At 46.7% G+C, this 26405-nt stretch overlaps 2 protein-coding genes and 2 non-coding genes across 4 annotated transcripts in view; 1 reads left to right on the forward strand and 3 right to left on the reverse strand.

Annotated features, from left to right (window-relative positions):
• Window positions 1-7127, forward strand: part of Ube2r2 (ubiquitin conjugating enzyme E2 R2) — a 52356-nt gene extending 45229 nt beyond the window's left edge. The window contains exons 4-5 of the mRNA XM_051157803.1: window positions 4695-4829; window positions 6101-7127. Coding sequence (XP_051013760.1) covers window positions 4695-4829; window positions 6101-6320 — 355 coding nt within the window. The 3' untranslated portion in view covers window positions 6321-7127. The remainder of the gene's footprint in view (window positions 1-4694; window positions 4830-6100) is intronic.
• Window positions 7128-10476: 3349 nt separating this feature from the next.
• Ubap2 (ubiquitin associated protein 2) overlaps window positions 10477-26405 on the reverse strand; it is a 59898-nt gene continuing 43969 nt past the window's right edge. The window contains exons 12-29 of the mRNA XM_051157812.1: window positions 25691-25880; window positions 24144-24357; window positions 21204-21475; window positions 20425-20597; window positions 19487-19700; window positions 18693-18732; window positions 15895-16075; window positions 15076-15145; window positions 13273-13444; window positions 13053-13144; window positions 12737-12784; window positions 12058-12136; window positions 11665-11873; window positions 11365-11464; window positions 11173-11280; window positions 10984-11051; window positions 10709-10900; window positions 10477-10624 (exon numbers count right to left, since the gene is read on the reverse strand). Of these exons, the coding sequence (XP_051013769.1) occupies window positions 10529-10624; window positions 10709-10900; window positions 10984-11051; window positions 11173-11280; window positions 11365-11464; window positions 11665-11873; window positions 12058-12136; window positions 12737-12784; window positions 13053-13144; window positions 13273-13444; window positions 15076-15145; window positions 15895-16075; window positions 18693-18732; window positions 19487-19700; window positions 20425-20597; window positions 21204-21475; window positions 24144-24357; window positions 25691-25880 (2518 nt within the window). The 3' untranslated portion in view covers window positions 10477-10528. The remainder of the gene's footprint in view (window positions 10625-10708; window positions 10901-10983; window positions 11052-11172; window positions 11281-11364; window positions 11465-11664; window positions 11874-12057; window positions 12137-12736; window positions 12785-13052; window positions 13145-13272; window positions 13445-15075; window positions 15146-15894; window positions 16076-18692; window positions 18733-19486; window positions 19701-20424; window positions 20598-21203; window positions 21476-24143; window positions 24358-25690; window positions 25881-26405) is intronic.
• LOC127208058 (small nucleolar RNA SNORD121A) lies at window positions 16633-16711 on the reverse strand. The gene has a single exon (XR_007833052.1). It is a non-coding gene; the product is annotated as a small nucleolar RNA SNORD121A (small nucleolar RNA).
• LOC127208052 (small nucleolar RNA SNORD121A) lies at window positions 25485-25565 on the reverse strand. The gene has a single exon (XR_007833051.1). It is a non-coding gene; the product is annotated as a small nucleolar RNA SNORD121A (small nucleolar RNA).

Raw genomic sequence — 26405 nt, forward strand, 5'->3', positions numbered from 1 at the left:
CCAGTCTTACTCAGGTAAGGTTTTGTTGTTGATGAGGCTGTTGTTTCTGAGACAGGATTTTTCTCCATAACTAGCCTAGAACTTTGGCTAGCCTAGAACTTACTATGTAGATCAGGCTGGCCTTTCAGTCTGTTTTTAAACTTTGTGCTTTTGTGTCTTTAACTTGGAAATCTTTGTTCTTGCATTGTGTCTTAGGACTACATCATTGACAGTCCCAACATTGCTCAGTGGGAACTGTTAAAATATCTTAGTTGATTTAGCAGCATAAATAAAAACTGCTTGTAATATGCGAACCAGTTAAACCTCTACCTTCTGCCATGTGTTGCCTGTTTCCCTAGTTAGAGCTGTGTTCTCTGTGCTGACATCCTCTTTAAACATGTTGAAACCTAATGAGGATAGAGTTTCTGTTGTTTGTTTGGTTTTTTTGGTTGGTTGGTTGTTTTGTTTCTGTTTTTCGCCTAAGACAGGGTCTCTCTGTGTAGCCTTGGTTGTCCTGGACTCACTTTGTAGACCAGGCTGGCTTTGAACTCACAGCGATCCACTCGCCTCTGCCTCCCGAGTGTGCCACTATGCCCAGCTGTTTTTTGTTTTCAAACCTGGGTTTTCTTCTCGTATTACTACCTACCTTGTCAAAGAATCCTTCTGGTCAGGAGTCAGGGTAGAATATTGAAGCTGATTGATGCAAGTGGTAGCAGCAGTGTGTGGAGTTTACTTCTGGCAAAAGAACCAGATACTACTAAGCCTAGAAATCTCATCTACAAATCTCTGTGTTAGGCTTAGGTTTTTAAGAATGAGTTGTTGTTTGTTTGTGTGTTTTGCTTTCCAAATGCTGTTTGGGGATATGTGTAGATTGGGGAGGGATACAAGAAGGCTAGGCTGTCTGTCTGTCTGTCTGATTTGTAGTCAGGGTCTCACCCAGGGTAGCCTTGGGTGGCTTAGAACTTGCTGTGTAGACCAGGCTGGCCTTGAACTCACAATCACCCATCTGCCTTGGCCTGAAAGTCTCCGCTCCACACTCGGGTTCTGAAACCTATAAACCGTTACAACTGGCTAGTTGACTTTTTGCATGCATGGGTGCATGGGTGTGTTTTCTGTAATATGTGATTTTCCTACTCTTATTTTATTCTGTGATTTTTCTACCCATATCCTTCTTTTACTTCTAGGATAATATGTGGGCCCATTTTCCATAGTTTACATGATGAATTTCTTTGAAGAAGTCAAAACTTTTAGAGAAAGGCCCAAGAAATTATCTTTAATCTAGTAGAAAAGGAGTGCTCTGTGTTGGGTGGGGGTGGGGTAGGGAAGGGAGAGAGATTTTTAATTGGTAAGAGTTGTTGTTGTTGTTGTTTTAAATGGCTTTGTGTGACTCAGAGCATGACAAAAGCTGTCTACCCTGTTAGGAAAAAATTTCATCAAATCAAACACCTCAGTCCAATGCCCCACTCCTGTAACTTAGCTGGTTAGTTGCTTGAGACCACTCAGTGGTGCTGAAACTACACACTTGCACCACCCTGCCCCGTTCAGGGCCCTGTTCGTAGCCTGCTTACCCCTGAAAAACAAATATTTTAAAAAGATTGCTTTTGTTTTTAATTGTGCATTTGTGTATCTGTTGATGAGTATGTGTGTGTGGCCAAAAGAGGCCAGAGGAGCTGGAGTTAACCAGTGTGGTGAGCGGCCTGCTGTGGGCGGTGGCGCTAGGTACTGACTCTGCTCCTCTGGAAGAACAGTGTACTCTCAACTGAACCATCTCGCCATCCCCAAAACAAATTTAAGATTTTTTTGTTAAAATGTATTTATTCTCTCATAATATTTCTCAATCACAGCTTCTCCCTTCACTCCTCCCACTTCCTCCTACCTTCCTTTTTCCCAGGATGTGCGCACACACACACACACACACACAGGCTTCCTAGGGACATCAACCGGACAAGGTATATAACAAGATACAATAAGACTAGGCACAAACCCTCATATCAAACCTGTTGGAGGAAGTTGGTCCCGAGAGCAGGCAGAAAGACCAGAGACACCCCACTCCTGCTGTCAGGAGCTCCACAGCAACAGCAGGCTTCTACAACCCTATCGGGTATGCAGCCGTCCTAGCACAGACCCATGCAGGCTTCGTAATTGTCACTTTAGTCTCCTGTTCTCCTGGTGTCCTCAACTCCTCTAGCTCCCAGTTTCTTCTCCTCCACTTCCATGGCGTTTCTGGGGCGGGCGGGGGGGAGCCTAATGGAGTCCTCCAGCCTGGGCTTTCTGTATCCGCCTAGTGTCTGTCTGTGAGTCTCTGCATCCATCCCATTAGCTGACAGAGGGAAGCCTCTCTGATGACAATTAGGCACTGGTCTATGAGTGTATAAGGACATCATTAACAATCATTTAATGTTTTGTTTTCTTCTACCATAGGTCTCTGGGCTACCTAAGCAGCGTCAGGCGTAGGCTCCCTCTTGTGAGGTGAACCTCAGATTAGACTAGTCATTGACTGGTCACTCCCACAAGTTCTACACCATCATTGTCCCATCTTACAGGCAGGACAAATTGTAGGTTGATGGTTTTATGGCTGGGTTGGTGTCCCAGTCCTACCCATGGAAGCCTCGCCTGGTTACAGAAGATGCCAGCTCAGGTTCCACATCCCCCATCACTAGGAGTCCTTGGTAGATGCCAAGGTGTTCCCACTGCACTAGGATTCACATTGCCCCCAGATGCCCTGAAGTTCTGGTACTCTCCCCCACACACACACCTGATCCATTTCCCTCCACAAAATCTCTTCTATTTCTCCTTCCCAGGAGGATCCATTTGTGGTCCCCAGGAGCCCTCCTTGTTCCTTAGCCTTGTGTCTGTGGACTATAGACACAAGACTTCACAGCTAATATCCACTTAGAATTGAGTACATGCCATGTTTGTCTTTTTGGGTATGTGTTGCCTCACTCGGGATTTTTTTTTTCCCTAGTTCCATTCATTTGTCTGCAAATTTCATGATGTAATTTTTTTTTTTTTTTTTTTTTTTTTTTAAATTATTTATTACTTATACAGTAGTCTGCATGCATGTAGGCCAGAAGAGGGCACCAGATCTCATCATAGATGGTTGTGAGCCACGATGTGGTTGCTGGGAATCAAACTCAGGATCCCTGGAAGAACAACCAGTGCTCTTAACTGCTGAGCCATCTCTCCAGCCTTCATGATGTAATTTTTAAAAAAAGATTTATTATGAATACAGTATCCTGCGTGTACATGTGCAGACCAGAAGAGGGCACCAGATCTCACTATAAATGGTTGTGAGCCACCGTGTGGTTGCTGGGAACTGAACTCAGGACCTCGGGAAGAGCAGCCGGTGCTCTTAACCGCTGAACTATCTCTCTAGCCCTTACGCTGTAAATTTTAACAGCTGAGCAATGGTTAATTGTGTAAAAATACCACATTTTCTTAATTAATTAATTAATTTTTTTGTCAAGGGTCATCCATGTTTCTAGTTTTTGTCTTATGAATAAGACAAACATGGGTGAACAAGTGTCCTTGTGGTTGGATGGAGCTTCTTTTATACATGTGCTCCATTGATATTGCTGGGTCTTGAGGTAGATTGAGTCGCAATATTCTGAGAAATCGCCATATTGATACCTAGAATTCTATACACATTTGTACTCCAACAGCAGTGGAGGAGTGGTCCTCTTGCTCCACATCCTCACCAGCATGAGCTGCCACTTGTGTTTTTGACCTTAGAATTATGAGAGGTGTAAGATGGAATCTCAGAGTCATTTTGATTTGCATTTCACTGGGATTCCTCTACTGAGAATTCTGTTAGTGGATATTAGCCCTCTGTCAGGTGTGGAGTTGGTGAAGATCTTCTCCCAGTCTGAGGGCTGTGGTTTTGTCCTGTTACAGTGTCCTTTGCCTTACAGAAAGAAGCCTTTTAGTTTCATAAGGTCCCATTGGTCAAGTGTTGATCTTTGCCCCTGTGTTATCAGTGCTCTCTGTTCAGAGGCAACTTGCCTCTTCTGTCGTGTTCAGTGTTCAGTGTTTTTGGTTTTATGTTGAGGTGTTTCATCCACTTGGACGTGAGTTTTGTGCAGGGTGGTAAATAAGGATCTGTTTGCATTCTTCTACATGCAGGCATCCAGTTAGACCAGCATGTTGGATTTCTGAGTTTGTCTTTGCTGGGTGGGTTTTTGTTTCTCGGTCTCTGCTTCTCTCTTGTCTTCTAGTCGCCGTGGCCTGTGCTTGAGCAGAGGGTCTCCACCAGAGTTGGGGGCTGGAGTTCTGGCAGCCTGAGCTGGCCTAGGACATGGTAATGAGGAAAGGAGCGGATGTTGGGGATAGTGGGGAGGGGCAGGTGGCCTCCTGGAGTTATTGCACTTGAAGTGGTTTCTGGTCCTAAGATTTTGTTTTGTTGTGTTGTGTTTGTTTAATTGCATTTACTCTGTGTGTGTAAACAGAAGTACAAGGGCATCTTGTGAGGAGCTGGTTCTCCTCCTCCTCTGTCTTGTTCATCTTGGGCAATCAAACTCAGGTCATTGGGCTGGTGGCACCTTTACCTGGGCCTTCATCGCACCAGCCCCTGAAAACATAAGCTGTCAAATATGTATCAGAAATATTTTAAGTAAAAAAAAAAAAAAGTTTAAAACTGATTGTGATTAAAAAAACAAACAAACAAAACCCTGTACTTCTAGACATAGATTTTCACAGTGTACTCCTCTGCTTTTCAGGACGATCCTGTTAAGTGTAATCTCACTGCTTAATGAGCCCAACACCTTCTCTCCAGCCAATGTGGACGCTTCGGTCATGTTCAGGAAGTGGAGGGACAGCAAGGGAAAGGACAAGGAGTACGCTGAGATCATTAGGTAAGGCTTTCTGGAACTCAGGGGTTACATCCAAGTTCAGTATCCTGTTTACTCTAAAACAATTTCTAAATTAGATTTATGGAGTAGTTACCTAATGAATTTAGCTTTTGAAAAACAACCCACAACAGAAACAAAAAGACAATTAAAAAAATGAAGAGAATTCACTAGAAAGCAGTGGAAAGCTTGCAGTGATTTGATTTTTTTTTTTGGGGGGGGGGGTTGGCTGGTTGTCTTGTGTGTGGGAGGGTTAAGGGGACAGTTTAGCCAGGCTGGCTTTGAACACAGAGATCCAGCCTCTGCCTCCAAGTACTGGGATTGCAGTGTACATCACTGTGCCTTGTTTAAAATGATCAGCCACTGGGGTGAATGAGTCATAGCAACAATTGAAGGTAATTTAAAGACTTATAGAAGCTACAGGAAGTGTGCAAGGCTTGGCAACAAACTGAAGCTTCAGAAAGTGGTGTCCTTACACTGTCAGTTTCTCCAGTAGCCACACCTGCCCACCAACCTTGATGATGGCTCCATTTTTGTGTGCTTTTGGAAAGAAACTATTTTACATTAAACAAGTAACATTTTCCGCACACCTGTTGTCTGCCAAGCCCTCACTGGGTAATGGAAAAGACTAAGAAAGACAGGGCATCTGCTCCAATGACAGGAGCCAAGCAGTCAGGGGAGGCCATAAAAGGGGGCTGCCCAGTAGATCTGAGTAGGGTTATGTAAAGGTGACTGTTAGAAGCTCTTGCCGAGCACGCGGGCCACTGCTGCCCTGTGGCTCAGTTGTGGAATGTTTGCTACCTGCCCTGGGTTTAATTCCCAGTACCCTTTACAAGCCTGAACCCACATGTAAAGCCCGCAGTGCATATGCGTCTGTGAGTCCCCAACCCTTAGCAGATGGGGAAGTGGGGGAGACAATGACAGGAGAATTTCAGATGGCTGTGGGTTAGCTAACCTGATCCTTGCAGCAGTGAAGTCTGCTGAGGTTACCTCTGGGAGGTTTTCTCTCAAACAAGGCAGACATGTTAACCTCCATGATGGTACCTGATGGCAGAGAGCCTTGCTGTGGTGCAAGGTGTCCGTTGGGTCTGGAGTGTGGAATGGGAGTGGCAGGGAATCTTGATGGTCAGTTATCAAAACAGCTTTCTAAGCCGAGTGTGATGGCTTCTCTCATAATCCCAGCACTGCGGAAACTAAAGCGGAGGGTTAGAGTGAAAACCCTCTCAAATCAAGACAGAAACGGAGCTCCACTGACATTCTGGTGTTACTCTGCCCAGGAAACAGGTCTCGGCCACTAAGGCTGAAGCGGAGAAGGACGGCGTGAAGGTCCCCACGACCCTGGCCGAGTACTGCATCAAAACTAAAGTGCCTTCCACTGACAACAGCTCAGATTTGCTTTACGACGACTTGTATGACGACGACATCGATGATGAAGATGAGGAGGAGGAAGATGCCGACTGTTACGATGACGATGATTCTGGGAACGAGGAGTCGTGACTGCTCCTTCAGTGCCCTGTACTGCCGTGGCGTCTCAGGCCAAAGGGAGGGGAGCAAGTGGGGACCTATGGTGGCCCCTCAGCAAGGACTTACTCATGGGGGGAGGGGAGCCAACGCGGCTCCTGCTGCCCCCGCAGATCTCAGTTTGCTCCTCCGTATGGACCTTTAATGGAGAGAAAGTCCCTCCACAGAGTCGGATTCTTGCATTCTTTACCCTTCCATCACTGTATTGATTCTTTTTTTTTTTTTAAACAGCCACCACCCCTCGAACTCCCACCTCACTTCATCTCTGCACAGTGTTCACAGCAAAACACGTGTGTCTGTTTTTAGATTCTTGAAGAATTAGTCTGTTTAAGACATGGTGTTGAAAGCTGGGAACCCACTGGGAGTCCACAAGTGCTGCATATATTGGGTAGCAAAATAAAATGGGGGGAAAAAAACAAAACCAAAAAAAAAAGAAAAAAAAGAAAAAAAAAAAAAAGGAAAAAAAAAGCCAATTTGCCAAGGTTTAGCTGCTCCTTACATTAGTGCGTGTGCATTTGTCCAGCCCCGTGGTGGTGAGTTCTGTTCTTTCCCTTCCTAAGGCTGGGACGCGGTGGGCATCAGGGACTTACTCTCGCTAAGTCTGATGAAATGTGCTGCCTCTATGAGATTGCCCCAACATGGAGGCTGCAGCTACTCTAAGGAGAGAAATCAGATTTTGTTTTTTGGAATCGATTGGGATCTAAAGCCTGAAATAAATATTCATACTTTACATAGAACTGAGCACTTGGTTGCTATTTATTTTAAAGGTAGGGTAACTTTTTTCCACCAGAGTGGGGCAAGTGGGGGGAAGTGGAGATCTAGTGTATGGATTTTTAGTTATGAAAACAAAAAATTATACCAGTTTTGGGTGACACTGCTGAGGGGGAAGAGTGGAAACTGCTGGTGGCCACTGTTGGGAGAGGAAACATCTCAGATACTCTCACATGAGTTTTTTTTTCTTTAAGTAGCCACTTTTAATTACTCAGTATTAATCTAGGTGCATGTGTTCAGATTTTGGTTTAATTGAGCTGCTTATATTGATAGTGATAATTGTGGATGTGTGCAACTTGAGACTGGCTGGATACGATCTGGACTTTCTCCTTTACTTCGGCCATGGCGTGCAAGCCGCAGTATTGAAGGAGCGAGCTTTCCCTGGGCTTTTCTTGCTTTGCCGGCCCAGTTGACTGCAGGCAGTTTCCAGTCTCTGCGTCGCGGTTGCTGCACTTGTTTCCCGGGTATCATCACAAGCTGCTCCATCGGGACTGAGCTCCAGCAGCCCCACTCTCCAGCTGCTTCAGGTTTGAAGCAGAGGTCTGTTCCTGGTTTTGCGGACTGGTCTAAGTAAAACCAGACTTGAGGGGGATAGGGTGTTAGGATGCTTGTGCGCCAGGGTCAGCCCTTATCTCAGATCACAGCTCAGAAAGAACCAAAGGGCATCGGGGACTGGGAAGGGCGCATCCCCCCCTTCCTTTCTGATCTCAGGGTTTTCATTCACTCTTGAAACTCTCCTGAATGAATGCTGTTTCTCGGCAGCTTTCTGGCCTCTAGAGTTTAATCTGGTCCTGAAATATCTATGAACTTGATCTCCACAGGGCCAGGCCTGTACCAAGCCTAGTGGGTTGGGGAACACAGCTGTTGTGAAAAGTAGAAACTCCAGAAGGACCGAGCTTGTGGCTCCCCTCAGTGCTCCCTGGAGCCAACCCCTCTCACAGCGCTTATCTTCCTCCCCCAGAAGTTTACAGCCAGTAGTTTGGTCTTAACTCTCTTGGTACCCTAAAACTAAGCCTTTCAGTGCTAAAGCGCCCCTGGGCACTGTGGGCGGTGCCCTGCTGGCCTGTGTTGCATGTTGACTCAGGGAGCCAGAGAGTGGAAGTGGACCTCTCAGCCTTTGATGGGGTGTGGTTATGCCAAGGCTCTGTGGCTTTGCTGCCAGGCGGAAGCTGTAATCTAGACTGACATAACATGCTGGCCCATACTTAGATCCCAAGAACGTGTCCTGTGGGAAACCACTGGAGTGTGTTGTTTCTTTTTAGGGAGAAGATGGAGCTCTTGGGTGCAAGTAGAACCTTTTGAGCACAGCTGTGCTGCTTGCCTGGATCGTTTTATCAAGGCCTCACTGAAGGCTCATCACTTGCATGTAGCCTGCGGCTGGGTGGGGCAAGTATGTCAGGATTCTGTTTGTTGCTTCTCAGTCTCAGCCTCTTACCATTCCAGAATTCTGTTAGCCCTCCTGTGGTTCCCAGACATCATTTGCTGGCTCCCTTATGTTTGATCCTGTCCATTGGAAGGGAAATTGCCCCCCCCACCCCCATCAATGAGGTTTACATTTACAGCTGAAAAGATTCAGATGCAATTTCAACTGAAACCAGCGGACACACCTGACTTTAATAGTTTTCTTAGCTAAAAATGTAGATGGTTTTTCAGTTTAACTTATGAGAAGTTTGTCCCAATGCATTTTGTGTTGACTTCCCCTTTAGTGATTTATTTTGTCTTTTTTCTGCCCATCTGTCTACTAATAAAAATGTGATATAAAAAAAAAAAAAAACCTGTATTGCTACTTCCCCATGGGTTGACCCCACTCCCATGTTAAAAAAAATTATCTCATTGTCACCTTAACAATCACCAGCTCTCAGCTAACACCACTATTTGGGCTCCACTGACCTTTTCACTGCCCTCAATCTTAAGGAATATTAAAAGGCAAAGCCACTTGTTTAACTTGTGCAAAGGCAAACATTTTGTGTTCACTGTTAATAGGAATCAAGCAAGCAAGAGAGCATGGCACTATGCTCAGTCCCCAAATTCAGGTGACAGGAATGTTGACAAAGTTCCTGTTTCAGTTAACGACACTTGCCTTTTCTTCTGGTCAGGATCCTAAGCTACAAGTGTCCCCTGGCCTGACCACTATGATTGTGATCCCCAAGTCTTTCCCCCCAAGCTTGAGACCATTAGTTAAACTGCTGGAAAAAAAAAGGGGGGGGAGCAGCAATCTCAGTGACCTTTACAGGGGCCCACAGGAAGCATTTAGTCCTGGGCTGAAACAGTGATGTGGCTTCAGGGCCCAAACTGGCCTGGCCCTACCCGGACTCGGTTACATTCTGTGCAGGAACCATCACAGACAGCTCTCCGGCTCTAGTGGAAGTTGGGGTTGGACAGCACTAGCCTGGCACTCTCGTTGACTGACCATATGAATGTGGCTCCTGGTCCTGAGTCTTACTAAGAAGTGGCCAGAAAAGGCACATTAACTTTCCTAAGCACAGTCTAGGCCCTGAAGAAGGAAGGAGACAGCAAGTTCAAGTGGCCATCCGTGTGAGGTGCCTCCCAAGCCATCCCTTAGTCACAGCACACAGAAACCCAGCATGCTCTCAGAACTTTATTAGGCGGAGTTTGGGCGAGAGAAAACCCTGAAACAGTTGTCCACCTGACTCAGGACAACTAGTTGAGGAGCCTTTGTTTGGAGACAGGCTGTCATTGAGATGGAAGCAGATCTTTGATTTCTTTACCAGGGAGCTGACTGGCTGATTATCTCTGAGACCCAGTTCATATATTCTTTAAGTGGTTGATAAGAAAAGGCAAGTTCCTAGGGCAAGACCAGACCACAAGCAGAAGCCCTGCTCTGTGTGCCGGCAGACAGGCACCAGGTTTATGTTGGACAGGGGGCATCTCTGCTCTTCCCAGATCAAGATTTGCTGAAACGGGGACCGTGACAAAAGACAAAAGGATCAGTTTCTCAAAACAAGTATGAAGTAATTACAGAAGGAAAAAACCATAATGGTCACACGGGAGTGAGTGAGACAAGTCATGATTCTTCATTGGAATCTGACCCCATCCCCAGGCCACTAGTCCTTTAGGGGCACCCAAGCGCCCCACTGAGCTGGGGCCACATAGAAGGCCTGAAGGCAGAAGGGTGGGGATGGGGCCTGCTTGGCTACAGTGAGGTTGTCCAGACTGGTAGAGCACACTTGTATGCTGCCCATGGCCACAGCCCAGCTCCTCCAGGCTTCTGTCACATTTACAAATACATACATAAATACACTACATACAATAGTGGGTCTGGGAGGCAGGCATCCCACAGAGGCTCAGCTGACACAGTTATTTCTCAGAATTCTAGGACGGGCACCGGGCTCCCAGACGTGTGCTCCACGTGTTCTCTCCTGCCCAAGAGCCCACCATCTCCTTTTCAGGGTCTAGTTTGTCCAGTATGGAGAGTTGCCATAGGTGGGCTTGGAGGCTTGAGACTTGGGCTGCAGGGAGCTGGGCTGGCTGCGCTGACCAGAGCCACTCTGAGGAAGAAGAGAAAAGGCTATCAAGGCTGGAACAGAACCCCAGGCCCAAGGTGAGGAGGCTGCCTCCATCACTGCGCTCACCGGGGCATCCTGCGGTAGGTGGTGGTGCAGCAGCTGGGAGTGGGGCTGCTGGTGCGCCGGCATGATATGCAGGAATGGCGCAGGTGCGTAGCCAGGGCCTGCTCCAGGGGCCAGAGGTCCAGTGGAACCCAAGGCAGAGGGCAGGCTGAAAGGTGGTGGAGTCCCTGCATGAAACCCTTGCTTGTCAAAAGTCTACAGAACAAAGATAACAGTGAGAAGATGAGATTCAACTGTGCTTTTTCTCTGATCTACCTGCGCAACCTTTGTACACTCACCTGGTTCTTATTGTAGACAGAACCGGTCACATCAGGTAAGCCAGTGGTGCCTGAAGACACGGATACTCCTAGCAAGAAAAGTAGTTGTTCCCATAGCATTCAGTCCCAGAGAGCCTGGGGTAGCCCTGCCTCAGAGTCAGACGGGAAACCACTATTCCAGGGGACAGTCCTGGAGAGGAGTGACACTACCTTTGCCAGGCCCAGAACCAGCTGACTTGTTCGGTGCCTGTGATGATCCACCGTAGCCAGCCTTGGTGTAGTCTCCTGCCGCTGTCCCCTGGGTCAGATCATCATAACCTATCACCCAGGGCACAAGAGGCAATGTGTGGGCTAAACAAGTCTGCCTGAGCCTGCTCCCCTCAGTGCTGGGGTACCCCTTACCTGTGCTGTAAGCGTGCTGCCCATAGCCACCGGCCTGCTGGAAAGGGGTGGGAGGCGTGCCAAGAGCCACGCTGTGCTGCTTCGCTGAGGCCGGAGGGACCTGGTAGGACAGGCAGGCGAGGTACAGAGATCAGTGCTGGCCTAGGCCTTGGCAAGACTAAGGCACACCAGAGACCCAGTACTTTCCTCAGTGTGACCCCCGATGGGTCTAAAGGCAGGTGGGAAAGGAACCCTTATCCCCCTTGATAGACGTTCATCCACTGCTGACAGACGCAAGGAAACATTTGTAGAAATACTCACAAACATAGGAGGCCCATACTGGAAGGCACTGGGCACGCCTGTGTAGTAGGGGAGGCCGGTGGTATAGCTGTAGCCAGGCGGCAGAGCGGGGTTCAAAAAGGGCTGCTGGGCCGTGTGGTGGGTCTGAGATTGGCTCTGCTGCGCCTGAGCTGGTGTCGCTGGAGGTGCAGGGGATGCAGAGTCTCCTCTGCCAAACTTTGTGACATCACCTAAAAGAGCACTGACCTTAGTATCACCAGGGGAAAGGCCGGCTGGCTGTTAGCAACAGGTCTAAGTGGCAGCTCAAGCACTCACACCGTCAACGACCCCTCAGCCCCTCTGCACTGCAGCCACCTCTGGCCTCCTATGTCTTAGTGACAGGCCAGCCCAGCCCCTCCCAGTGAGCAAACTGACCTGAATATGGATTATTAGCTAGACTCCCATCTCGGCTGGCAAGGGCGGTAGGCGCTGCAAAGGGGATTCCATAGTAATCCTAGAAAGACCAAGGAAGACTCACTGAGCAAATGGTCTCACCCTGGAGAGCAGATCCAGCTGACAGAACAGGCATGGACATTCCGGTGATGCCACACTCCAAAGCAGCCCCAGAGAGCGGCAATATGGCAGCGCCTTTGCTGTGTGCAGACTGCAAATCCTAATGCCGATAGCAGAGACAATCTCACACCTATTTTTACACCACACATGGAGATCTGGTGAAATGCTACAGGCCAAGTCAACTTTACTGGTCTTTAACAAACAGCTATTGGAAAGGTAGAAGAGGCAAAGCCTAGCACTGCTAGGTAAGCACAGGCCCTGGGTCTTGGCCCTGACCAGGCTCGCCTCTCCGAACTCATTGAGCCCTAGCAACCGTGACAGTGCGCCAGCCATGCATGTGAATGCAAGTGCAACAGTGCAAAGAAAAAGGCTAAAAAGGCTGTGCTCTGGGGATGAAGAAGTCTAACCCTGGCCTTTAACCACTCAGCGCTCTGGGCTGCCCTAGTCCTTATCTGACAAAGCAATGATCAAACCAAGCACATCACAGCTTCTCAAAGGTGCTGCGGGGGAGTTCGTTTCAACTGCCAAGGTCCTCACTCACCATCGGCAGCCGCGACTGCAGCATCTGGAGTTCATCATAACCGTAGATCTGCAGAGGAGTTAGTGGATACATTAGGGAACACACATCAAAGCCACCAGGGGGCCAAAATTGGCACTCAAGAATGTGACTTGGGTAAGGTGCTATTGGAAAATATTCTGCCTAAGAAGAGTCTAGAGGGAGCGACACATGAGATATGAGATGGGTGGAGACAGGGAGATGGGGAGCTGCCTCAGGTGTGCAGCCCTGGTGTCACTCACATCCCCCTCACTCGTGCCAGTCCCCAACCAACCAGGACTGAGTCCTACTGTGTGCTCACCGGGTAAGCAGGAAGCAGCCCTCCAGGGCCCACGAGGTACTGATTGTGTAGCAGGGGAGGCACCCCTTGAGGAAGGTTTGGGGGTGCTTTGCCTATAAAGAAGAAAAATCAAACACAATGACCCACCCACTTTACAGTGAGGATCCTCTGTGGCTTGAGGTGGAGGCACAGGCCTGGAAGGTGAGCGCTGAGGGAGCAGGTCAGGAACTGAGGCACATACCTGAGGTCACCAAGGCTGTGGCCCTTGTACTGCTGCTGGGGACGCTCACAGTGGCCCCACCCAGGCACAGGCTGCTCCCAGGTAGGACAGCTCCTGAGGGCGGGGCACTTGGGGCAGAGGTTGCTGCTGTTGAGAAGGCAGCTGAGGACGAGGTGCTCTCCACACTGGCATGCTGGCAAAATAAAAGCTAGGATGTGGGTTTAAGGGCAAGAAAGAGCTGGAGCAGCCAGGACTCCAGCTCTATGGCTGAACAGGCAGTGAGTGATGCCGGTCCTTGGTGACTATAAGGTGAGGGAGCCACTGTGGCCAGATTCGGCCTCCAGGACTGAAGGTGAGCATGAAGCTTTCTAAGCCGGGGCTGGAAGGCATCAGAGTAGCACCTTTACTCTCAGCACTTCACAGACAGGGCAGGTGGGTCTCTGACAAGTCCAGGCTTGCTTGGTCTACAGAGTGAGTTTCAGACCAGTCCGAAGTACAAAGTGAGACTGCCTCAAACCAACCAACCAACCAACCAACCAACCAACCAACCAACCAACCAATGGTTAAGAGTACACACTGCTTTTCTAGAGGGGGAGTGTCTCTGGCCTCACCCCAGTGCCACAAGAACAGCAAACCACACACATAACTAGCCTCAAGGAAAGGACAGCAAGCTCTCAAAGGAAAATCCCTCTGAGACAGAGAGAAAGAGATGCATCTGAACACATTTAAAACAACCACCAACTACTTATAGGGTGCTGGAGAGATAGCTAATGGTTCAGAATTTATACAGCTCTTACATAGGAGCCAAGTTTTATTCCAAACAACGGCATTAGATGGCTCACAACCAAGTAAAATTGCAATGCTAGGGGATCCAATACCCTTTTGTAGACGCTGTGGGGACCTGCAGTCACACAGAGACACAAACAGATGCACACATGTAAATAAAGTTTTTTAAAGTTTTTAAAAAGGGCACTGTACAGATGGTACAGTGATTAAAAGTACCTCCTGCTGAAGACCTAGATTTGGTCCCTAGCAAACACCTGATGTCTCATAATTCTCTGTAGCTCTAAATTCAGGGCATCTGATACCCTCTTCCTGACCGCCATGGGTTAACAGCCACATACAAGGCACACATACAGAAACTGGGCAAACACTCATAAACTTAAAAGAGATATACATGCTTTACATGTTTGTTAGAAATAGACTAAGGGCATTCCCTTGCTGACACCTCCACTGGATTATTTCTTCTTCTTCCCACCCCCAATTTTTTTGAGACAGGGTTTCTCTGTGTAGCCTCAGAGTGTAGCCTACAAAGTGTAGCTACAAAGTGTAGCCTACAAAATGGACTCACTTTGTAGACCAGGCTGGCCTCGAACACACAGAGGTCCACCTGCTTCTGCCTCCCGAGTGCTAGGATTACAGGCGTGTGCCACGCCTGGCTGAAAACTTTCCTCAAGCTACCTATCTCTAAGCAGGGGAAGACGGTATGAAGGCGGATTAAAATTGCCCACTGCCAATAGCAAAGCCCCATGATATTAACACAGAATTAACAAGAATGCAACTTAATTTATATCTTTAGGCTAAAAGGTTGGACAATGAGTGAGATCTGCAGACAGCAATTAGAAACAAACCTATTCTTTGCAAAAAATGTCAAATAAAAAAGCCTATGAAACAAAGCTGTCCCTGCTAACGAGAGGTGCCCTGCCAGGAAAAGAGGAAAGCACAGGGCTTAAGGCAGTGAGTGAGGCATGAGACTCTAGAGCATCCAGATCAAAGCAAACCACTTTCCTGGGTGACCGTGGGCAGGTCTGGGTGGGCACTTACAGTGTGTGGCGTGCTTGTGGGGCGTGCTGCATGTGTGGAGGACAAGCTGTTCTGGTGGCTGGAGAGGGAACTAGAAGATAAAATAGACACCACATGGTCAACAAATGAGTTTTTTCCACAGAAGCAAGACATACCTGGTTTGACAGGCTATAATTAAACTCAATCAATCCTATCCCTGAGGGCACTGGACATCAGACTTCATACCCTTAAAATCCTATGGCTAACGTCCTTCAGCTGGTCAGATATAACACATCTGACTTCAGCACATTATAACCTTTTTGTGGTTATAAAGAGCCCAGAACACTGCAAGCCAAGGGAGGTTCTGTGTGGCTTGGCCCAAACCTAAGAGTGGAGCTTGAATTCCCATCAGATCCTGAGTTCAAACACTTTTGCTCTGAACTAAATGGATCAAGATCTCTACAAAGGAGTGGGTAACAAGCTGACTCCTTTTCCTGCACCCTATCCTAGTAATTTATCTCTGGAATCAGGAAAAACTCAAGTCAAATACCAATCCATCACCCTGACTCTACAGTACAGTGGCCTGGGTCAACAGCGGGGGACAGGACAGCAGTGTGTGCGTGCAGTTCCACTGTTTCCCCCGATCCTGCCAGCAGGAATACTGGAAGCCGTCAAGGTTCTCACCCCAGTGACTCTCTGGGGTATGACCACCAGGCCACACTGTGAGCCATATATTCAAGTCACGTCTATGTGACAACCTGTCAGAGACAACAAGTGGCTTTTCTTCAAGGCATCCATCAGCTTGGATGGAGCCTACAAGTCCCCAATCCTTTCTTTTCTCACCATCACCCACATACACACCTGCTAAGTTGAGAAAGGGGGCTGCTGGACAGGTCACCAGACTGGGACAAGGAGGGCAAAGTGGCAGTGTGCTGGGATGAAGAGGGCGGAAGTGCAGTGCAGGCGGTGGTGCTGGGCAGCGAGCCCACAGAAGGGAGGGCAGTAGGGTCTGTTGTCTTTGGAGCTGGAACCGATGAAGTAGCTGCAAGAAACACGTCTCTTTAGCTCTAGAAGCAAGAACTGCGGCACGCGGTATCAAGTCACATTCAGGCATGGAGACAGCATGCTAGAGTGTCTAGGATAGCTCAGCATGTCACCAGACAGCTCCACTTCCTGCAGACAGGACTATTAAGGACATGTGAGGGGTTGGGACAAAGAACAGACAACAACACCTTTAATCACCCTGATGTGGACTATTCTTCCCATTTCCAGAACCCTGACACAAGCACCCAGAAGAGAGAAGGTGGGCAAATCTGCTGTGTATACAGTCAGACAAATTTCCCTTCAGAGCACGGCACGAGGGAATGAAGAGCAATCAGGCAAGGCCTCCTCAGAGTGCTCCCACCACAGGGCTCCAGAGCAGGCACCTGAGGGCACATGTGGAAAGGTCTCATCTCAATGCTGCACAAGAATTCACACCAACATCTACTTCTAAATGCACAGTGGGAACTTATCTGGAATATGATTCAAAAGATTAATTACAGGGTACAGAGAAGGGTTTCTGTGTTTCAGAGATGACATGGAAACAACTGGTGACCATCGGAAAAGACTCAGCTTTACTGTCATCCACACATATAAGTCAGATATGTGCTTGGAAACACATCATTGCCTTTTCCAGGTGGCAAAGAGAAGCCGCTGTCCCTCTTGGGGAACCCTCTGTGACAAAGCCCTCCAACAAAAAGGGAGAGTTCTAAGTGGCTGGGAGCAGGCTGGCCAAATCCCTTTTTTCCGAGACAAGAGTCTCATGCAGCACAGGCTGACCTGGAACTCTATGTAACCAAGGATGACTTTCAACTCCTGATCTTCTGCCTCCGTCTCTGGAATGCTGGAATTACACCGTGCACCACCACACTCCTTTTGTCTCTTTGTCTTTTTCATGGGGAGAAGGTTGTTAGGTTTCATTCTGTTTTGTTTCCTTAGACACAGGGGCTCATCTTACTAGATAGTTAATAATGACCACGAGCTTCTCATCTCTTGCCTGCCGAATGCTCCCGTGACGGGCTTGCAAGAGCTCACTGCAGAGCTACATGTACGCCGGGGAGGCACTCTAGTGACTGAGCCAGTATTCAATGTTTTAATGCTGTTGGTTGCTAGTAAGACCATTAGTTGGGCAGCACTAACTCAGTAGGGCTATTACAGCCATAGGTGTTGCTATAATGTTGCAATGATAACTCAGTTGGTAAAAGTCATATTAGAGAAAAGAGGCCTCCAAGTGACAACTGGATTGTAGAGGCTGTAAGTAGCATAATAGGTATATTTTACTTCTTATCTGTGAAAGGGAAGTAATCGATGTAAATGAGTAAAAGGAAAGCAGTCAACAGCGGAGTTGTAGGGAGGCTACAGCGTATTAAGTTACAGAGTGCGACAGTTGGGTTGTAAGGAAGAGGAGCAATGATTCGACCCAGAGTAAGCAACAGGAGTGGGCTCTAATTTTTTTGCAATTAGGTTTGGCCAAGGCCGTTTCAGCCTCCAGTTAGATCCCCATAGGATAGAGGAGAAATTAATACATTAAAGCTGATTAACTCATAACTCTAGAATAGAACTGGTAATGTGGTAGTTTTTAATTTTTAATGTGGTTGTAAGAAGGATCACTAGTTAGCCAGGAGGGGGTGGTGCAGGCCTTTAATCTCAGCACCCAGGAGGAAGAAGCAGGCGAATCTGAGTTCGAGACTAACCTGGTCTACAGAGTGAGTTCCAGGACAGCCAGGGCTATCCAGAGAAACCGTGTCTTAGAGAAACAAAAAACAACATATGATTTGCATATGATTCTGAAAATGAAACTGGTTGTAAAAGAAACTGAGTGAAGACACTATGAACCATCTCACCCCAGACATGACCCATAGGTGACTTTATAAAAGATGCACAGAGATATAGTCTCCTGCAGGAACAGGAAGGGAGCATGACCAGGGCCAGAGAAGAGAGCCTGTTAACTGCACACTAGGATTCCCAGGTGAGTCTGAAGCCAGCCTTTGACAGAGGGAATACAGCTACCTGTGCTGTGGTAGTGTGCACCCTTAACCCTGGCACTTAGGAGGCAGCCGCAAGCACAGCCAGAGCTAAGAGTGAGACCATCTCAGAAACAAACAGTGCTTTCCAGGGGAAATGGACAAACTAACTTGGGGGAATTAACCACTGATCAGTTGGTGTTTTCCAGGAGTGTTAGCCACATTTCTCTGTTTGGAAGCTGCTAACCCTTCTCAAGTCTCTGATGTGGTTGGTTGGTTAGGGGTTAAGATGTTTTCAGATCAAGATACGTGTTTTAAGTTAATAGAGATGAGATATGATAGATACTGGTTTTCATCCAGAAATTTAGACTGATAAGATAGGAAAATGTTTTGTTCAAGTCTGACAAATACAAACAGCCAAATCACTATGAATGTAACATTTTTATAACTTCTGATTGTCTCATGGTTCCTCCCACTGTGTGTAGTTTATTTTATTCAGTGTGTAATAATATAAATGTATATGTTAAAAAGAATCATAATAAAAAAAAGTTTAAAAAAAAGGAAAGGGAGGAGATAAAGGAAGATCATGAAGCTATATCTTAATTAAAAATTAAAATATGTAAATCTGAAAGAAAAAAAAGAACTTATACTTACTGTCTACTGTGTGCTGACTTCGGCTACCACCATGTCCATTCTACAAAGAACAGAGAGAAAGAGTTAAACACATGGACATGTGCAGACAATCACCAGGGTGAACTCTCAACTGGGACAGCAACAACCATAAGCATAGTAGGTCAACCACATGTATTACTATATTAGTTAGCAAAGGAGCAATTATCTCTTTTCAAAGAGCTCTCTCTTTACTTCCGTGTGTGTGTGTGTGTGTGTGTGTGTGTGTGTGTGTGTGTGTGTGTGTGTGTGTGTGTGTGTGTGTGTGTGTGTCTGAGTGCACCTCACTTCGGCAAGTCCAGGGTAGCTAAGACTATGCAGAAAAACCCTGTCTCGAAAAACCAAAAAAAGCCTGTTATGAGGACAACAGCACTTCTGACTGGATCTGACAACTGTACCACAGGAAACAGTTCACATCTGGCACTGTAGACCTCGTCAAAGCCAGTGGCTGGGGAGGTAGGTGCTGTTGTTACTCTGATGGATGACACGATGTACCCATCAGTGTTTCCTAAACTACCCCGTTAGGCCAGCAAGATAGCTCTGTAAGCAAAGGGACCAGCTGCCAAGGCTCATGCCCTGAGTTAGATAGATACCTGGGACACACAAGCTAAGGAGACACCAACTCTTACAAGTTGCCCTACTGACTTCCACATGCATAGATGCACACACAAATACACACACACCAATAAATAAAACGAAAAGCATGTGTTGCCAAACTGCCCACTAACTTTCAAGGAGTATGTCCTAAGAGAAGAAAAGAACTCAAGAGAGCCACTTACTGCAACAGATCCTGGAGCTGGAGCTGGTGGGCTCGCAGAGCTTTGGTACGCAAGTCTGGGATGCACAGAACTCTGGTCATAAGAGGAAGACGTTGTTACTGGGCTAGTGGAGCTCAGGGAGGAGCTGGTCAGACTGGAGGAGGTGATGGCTGCAGTTGTGTAGGTGGAGTTCTGTACAGCGCTGGTCATTGGTAAAGAGGCATTCAAAGGGTCACTGCAAAGAGCACATGGTGTTAGACAAACACTGGTGCCGTCTGTCGCCAGTTAGTTCAGCATCCTCGTTGCACCACAGTTTTTAAATTATCAGGTTGCATCTCTAGACAGAGAAAAACCAATTGACAAAAACCTCAAATCTTTTATTTGCAAAATATTTCACTGAAGCAAAATTAAGTGTTGGAAAGCTGTGGAGAAGTGGGTCTCTCCTTGATGACTAGGGGAGTGTAAAGTGCTGTTGCCACTGTGCGAAGTCTGCCGCTCTCCAAGTGTATCACAGGACTCAGTAACTCAGCTGCTAGGAGCACTGTGCAGAGCACTGTGATTCACTGCAAGCAAAACGAGAAAAGAGCACAAGTGTCCACCAACTAGGGATGTGCCCCATCTGCTCAGTGAAATGGTTGGCAATAGAAACCCACACGCTGTATGGATGACCTTTGACCTTCGCAAATGCTAAGTGAAAGCTAAGCGGCCCAAAAGCCACATTTTATATCAGTCTAGTCACACACACAAAACACCCAGATCAGACAAGTTCTGACATATTCCCTGTCAAAGGGAGGCAAGGAGCAGGAGGAGAAAGGGAGAGCCCGTGCGACAGCAAACTCATCACTGCTGAGGGCCGCACAAACCAGTATGATACTGTCTTCTCCAAGTTCTTGACTCTGTGCTGTCTTACTTGCAAAGAAAGGAATATGATCAGTCACACCAAGAAAAGAGGTTTGTACCTTAAAGACTTCGGATACAAGCTGATAGGGATCTGACTGCTGTTCTCAGTGCCTGGAGCTGCTGATCCAAACTCAGACAGAGATGGCTCTGACCCAAATTCCAGCGCCCCAAACTGAACATTTAATCCCGTGACATCGGCAGAACCAGGCATTTCCACCGCTGATGCAGGAACCTAGGAAAGCAAAGCTCATCAGGAACAGAGGGGAGGGGCTCCAGGCCTCAAAGGCTTACAAAGACTCAAGCAAGTAGCTTCCTTGGGCTACACTGGCAAAAACAAACAAGAAAAAGGAAAGGAAGAGAAAGAGAACGTTTTAAACAATGAGTGAAATGAGCAAACAACTTAACAGGTCTCAGGGGAACGCTCCACGTTAATACTATAAATGGCTTTAGGGTTGTTGGGGGTGTGTCATGGCAGGTGGTTACGAGGACAGTCTGCTGTTTTCAGGGACATACCAGTGATGAAAACATTAACTGGTCAGGTAATCACAGATCTTCCAACCATGAGATACCACCACGCAAAAACCCAAAAGTGCTTTGAATCAGGCCCTCAGGTCTGCACTTGAACTAGGGAGGCTCTGACTCCAAGCACGGATTCACTCTAATAACGACTCCAGTGCCTGAGAAATGACCAAACTGCGCCGAAGCACTGAGCTACGCTTGAAGCCATTTGAAGCAGTGACGGAAGGCACTGCAGCACAGTGTCTAATGCTTAGTTCTCCAATACACGAGCTAGTGTGGAATAACCACCTTAGGACCAAACTCAGGGTGGAATGCATACCTTGGCAGCTGGAGGGATCCGGCGCTTCGGGAGTTTCATGTGTTTGGGCTGCGGTTGGTGGGCAGATACCATATTTTCGACAGCCATGCTAGGAAGCTGCAGAAGTCTGTTCACAGTAGAAGGACCATCTCCAGGGGCTGACTCTCGGTGTTTTGCCTGGGAAGGAAAGGACTGCAAACCAGGAGGAGGAACACTGACTGCTGGGGTCTGGTGCTGCTGCCGTTGGCTCAACTGGCTAAGAACTGGGGACGGTTCCGGCTGCGATTTGAAGTCTATGACATGTGGAAAGAATAAAGCAGCAGCAATGAGTAATTCTGCAGCACATGTTAGGAGGCTTCTATTAAATTAACTATTTGAAAAGAGCAAGACAAATATAAATGTATAATTGGTTATTGGAAAGGTGTCCAATGATTTGTCCCTTATTTCCCATGCAGGGAAGACACGAAGTAGAGTTGTCCGAGGAAGTGCTGCACACACCTGCCCATTAGCTGAGATTTATATACAGATTATTTTACCAATTCTGCTGCATTCTCGTGTGCATGTGCAGCACTGGCAGTCAGCACTACCAGAGTGGCTCTCCACCTTATTTTGTTAAGACAAGGTCTCTCACTGGACTTAGAGGAACTCACTGTTCAGCTAAGCTGGCTGGCCAGCGAGCTCTAGGGAGCTGCATGCTAGGATTAGATGTCTCTGTACCCAGCCTTACCATGGGTGCTGAGACACCAAACACAAATGTTCCTCTGTACACAGCAGCCACTTTGCAAACTGAGCCATCTCTCCGGCCACCAATTTGGTAAATACTTTTAAAATGCTGTTTTGATTACTATATAGTTTGTGTAATGTTACAAAACTATCAAGAGCACATATGGCAATCTCAGCCCTTCCCTCTGCTGTCCTCGTGCTTGCTCCAGAGAAGCAGCTCTGTGAGCAGGCTCCTGATGACAGGGACTATCTAAATTTCACACAGGTCAGTACTTTTTGGAGGTTGCTCTGTTTTATTGGGCAGAGAGTGTCCTTCCTCATCCTTAGGACACTGAACTCAGTATGCACAGTCTTTATTTCAGACTGATATTACATGGATGAGCTATGAAAAGCAAAGTGGTAATGAATAAACATACAGCCCTTGTCTCAATACCACAAAATCAATTGCTAGAACATGTCGATTACAATTCTAAAAGACAGAACAGTCTTTTCTGGTTGTACTGAATCCAATTAATGTAAAAGAAATGCAAACTGGGTGTTAGGGTACACGCTGAAATCCTACAACGCTAGAACTGCTCCAGGGAGCAAGGGGGGAAACCAGCCAAGGCATGGAAATCCTACTTGAAAAAATAAAAGCAGCACATCCCATATTATATTAATAAGGTCATTCCAACTTAGAGACACATGCCAAAAAGGTTCATCAGAGCATGGAGACAACCTGCTTCTATCTATAGACCTCCCTTGTTATTAACTATGTGGGAAAGCTAACAGCAGAGGCTTATAGCTACTATCTGAATATTGTGTTTGGATGTGACTGGATCCAGCATGTTTGTATGCAGTAGACTTACTGTGCCTAGGTTTGGGCCTAACATCTGCCTTCCTTCCACAAATCTATAATTATGCTATCTGTCAGGCAGAGGGTGGCTATAAATCCAGCTTCCACTAGAGCTGAAGAGGAGTCTCTCTCACAAGCATTACTTTGAGCATGGCAAGTCATTTCATGAAGCACAAAAGCAACCATGTAATCAATTGAAGTAACCCCCACTGTCTCTCACACTATCTTTCACACTAGTACATCTGACAAATGGTAACTTTGTGTTAAAAGGGGACTTCGGTGGGAGTTTTATTTAGAAAACATCAAGTTTACACATGTTCCCTTTATAATAGAAAGTAATTCTTGGGTGAGGTGGTGGCAGTGCACACCTTTAAAACCAGCACTTGGGAGGTGGAGGCAAATAAATCTCTGTGAGGCCAGCCTGGTCTATAGAGCAAGTTCTAGGACAACCAGAGCTACACAGAGAAACTTAGTCTCCAAAATCCAAAAAGAAAAAGAAAGTAAGCTTTGGTAAAGTCATGATGGCCACTACAAAATGACAGATAAGGATGTGTCACAGCTCTTGTGGGCTTTCTTATCCTTTGTGGTGCAGCACTAGAGGCCAGGGCCTCACACATAGCAACCAAGCACCTCTGAGGTGCATCCCTAGACCCTTCTAATAAAAACCCACAAGTACTACCCACATCTGCTCCAGGTATCATACACTTGCTTGCCTACTTGCTCTTTCAAGTAGTTATTTTTTTGTGTATAGCTATTTCACTACGTATCATATTTGTGGGTGTGGCCATGAAGGCCAGAAAAGGGCACTGGATTACCTGAAACTGGAGCTATAAACAGTTGTAAGCATCGCCATGTGGATGCTAGGATTCAAACCGGGGTCCTCTGGAGGACCAACCAGGACTCTTAACTGCTAAATTCACCTCTCTAGCCCCAACTGCTTGGGTTTGTTTGTTTTTGTTTTTGTTTTTTGTTTTTTTGCAGGGTCTCACTATATAGTCCTGGCTGGCCTGGAACTCAATATGTATACTCAAACTGAAGGAGATAATTTTGCCTCCCAAGTGCTGAGAAGTGCATGTGACAAGCTCGCCCACACTGGCTTTTGCTTGGCCTCTGAGACAGGGTCTCACACTATACCCTAGGCTGGTAATTCTCCTGCCTCCACCTCCTCAGTGTTGGGATCACAAGAATGAGCCATCACACGGCATTCTTGCTCTTCTCTTCCAGCCAGGCATCTATCTACTCCTGTTATTATATGTAGCACTATACAATAAGCCCACTGACCGAACTTTCCAAAGCTGCGTGCATTCTAAGAGACTCTGAACAAACTGCTCCATACTGTGCACATACAACAGGCTCTGCTGATGATTCAATATAATAAACCAGCTCAGAAAATATATACTTACCAAAATGATTGAGGACTGAGGCCTGGGGCGCTGAGGGCTTGAGGTCCCAGGAAGCAGTAGTGGCTGGAGGGCTGGCACTGCTCTGCTGTGCATTTGAAGTGGCAGGAAATGGGCTCAAACCTGGTGCTTTCAACTTGTCCAAAATCTGAGAGCTAGAGATAGTCACCATTTTTGATGGTGCCAGTTCTCCAAATCCTGAGCCAAGGACGGATGACTTTAGAGATATAAAGAGAACAAGCCCTTAGTGTTTACTCCAGGCATGCAAACACAAGTGTCTTTAGAATCATGTGAATGGGTGAGCTTTCATGTACTTGGTTTAGAAACAGTATATGAAAACAGTATATGACTAGGTGGGCATGGTAGTGCAGGCCTTTAATCCCAGCACTTGGGAGGCAGAGGCAGGTAGATTGCTGTGAGTTCGAGGCCAGCCTGGTCTACAAAGTGAGTCTAGGACAGCCAAGGCTACACAGAGAAACCCTGTCTTGAAAAAACAAACAAACAAACAAACAAAACAAACAAACAAAAAAAGAAAATTGACTATGCCTCAGCAATCAGCTAAATAAAGATGCATTCTCCCTAATACTGATGTGAGGTTAAGACAACAGAAACATTTATTACCAACTTGGGGGAAATTTTTATTATTTATTAGTACTTATTTACTATTTTTAATTCATAGGTGCTGGGAACCAAACTTGGATCCTCTGCAAGAGTAGTAAGCACTTTTATCTTTTGGGCACTTGCTCCAACCCAAAATAAACTTAAAACAAACAAACAAACAAAACAAAACAAAAACAAGTAAAGGACAAAAATATGTGCTGACAGACCAAAACACAAACCTTCTATAACCAGCAAACAGTGATGGCCTGTAATGACAGGAAGAGCAGGGGTCAGTCCAGAGTGCTCCTTGCTCACACAGATACAAGGAGGCTGGGAAACGCCAGCAGTGCTGTGCCAGCTGACTAAGGACAACAGCCACTCCACAAGTAAGCAGAGCAATAGCAAAAACAAGGGTTCCTCTTTTGCTTTATTTATCTTTGTTTTCTCAGACACGGTCTCTCAGTGTGTTGCCCTGGCTGTCCTGGAACTCATTCTGGAGACAGAGTCTCTCTAGCCCTGGCTATCCTAGACTTCCCAAATGACTGGGAAGATAATCAAGTGGGCTACCAAGATGGCCACAAAGTAGAGGTGACAACAACTCTCTTCAAGTGGGCCATCACGTGCACATGTGCACACACACAAGCACAGCCACAGTAAAGACGTGGAAAGATTCCATTAATAAAAGGGTGCCTTCGTCCCAGGCACCATTCACTGACAAGAACTCAACAAGAAGGTTTTCTCTCAGCCCAGGAAACTCAGTAGCTAAATTCCACACGGACTCATCAGATATGTGCTTGGAAATCACAGCATCATTGTTTCCGGGATGCAGATCTGTGGCCAGCATTATAGTACTTACGAGGAAATAAACAAGATGTGAGCCATAAATGCTTAGTGACAGCTGCTAATGGCTGGATTCCTCAAGACCCCAACTTGAAATTAAAGTGAATTACCAAACTTTGAGGAGAATAGGCGTTGGCAGATGTGGAGTTGCCAGTCCCTGATGCCAACTGATTGTTGTGTTGAGAGTTTGTGAACACAAGGGCTTGGCCAAAGCCTTGCTGCTGGGACGTTTCAAAGGAGTTGACTTCCGTAGCTTGAGTGGGAGGAACAGGCTTCTGGAGCAAGGCCACCAGATCAATGCTAAGCAGATGAAAGACAAACAGCAATCAGCTGTCATGAGCAAGTTGCACCAGCCAGTGAACTAGAGAGCAAATCAATATGAAGAAAATTTAAGCTAGAGATTGAATAAGCAAAACCACTGGAAAATGGAGTTTCAGAGAGATCAAGACAGAAGCTCAGAGTGACCAGTAACAGGTTACATAACCAGCTTAAACTCCAACTTAGGACGTGCATCTTCACTGAGGATCCAGTGATACAAAGAGAAAGACTGCAACATCTTACACACATTGTGACTTTATCTCGTTTCTTCTTTTCCCCTTTGAACTTCTTGATTTTTGTTTGCTTTGAGACAAGCGTCACTGTGCACACCAGGCTAGCCCCTAACTAAAGAGCTGCCCTTGCCTCCACCTTCTCAGTGCTAGGATTTAAAGTGTGCGCCACCACCCCAAGCATCAGTTTTCTTGAAACAGTGATTTAATATTCTTAAAGCATCAAGAGACTCAGCTATGGTACAAGTTTAAGTCTTAAATTTATTTTAAATATCCA

Source organism: Acomys russatus, chromosome 2, assembly GCF_903995435.1.
Source record: "Acomys russatus chromosome 2, mAcoRus1.1, whole genome shotgun sequence".
In the NCBI taxonomy this organism is placed as follows: Eukaryota; Metazoa; Chordata; class Mammalia; order Rodentia; family Muridae; genus Acomys; species Acomys russatus.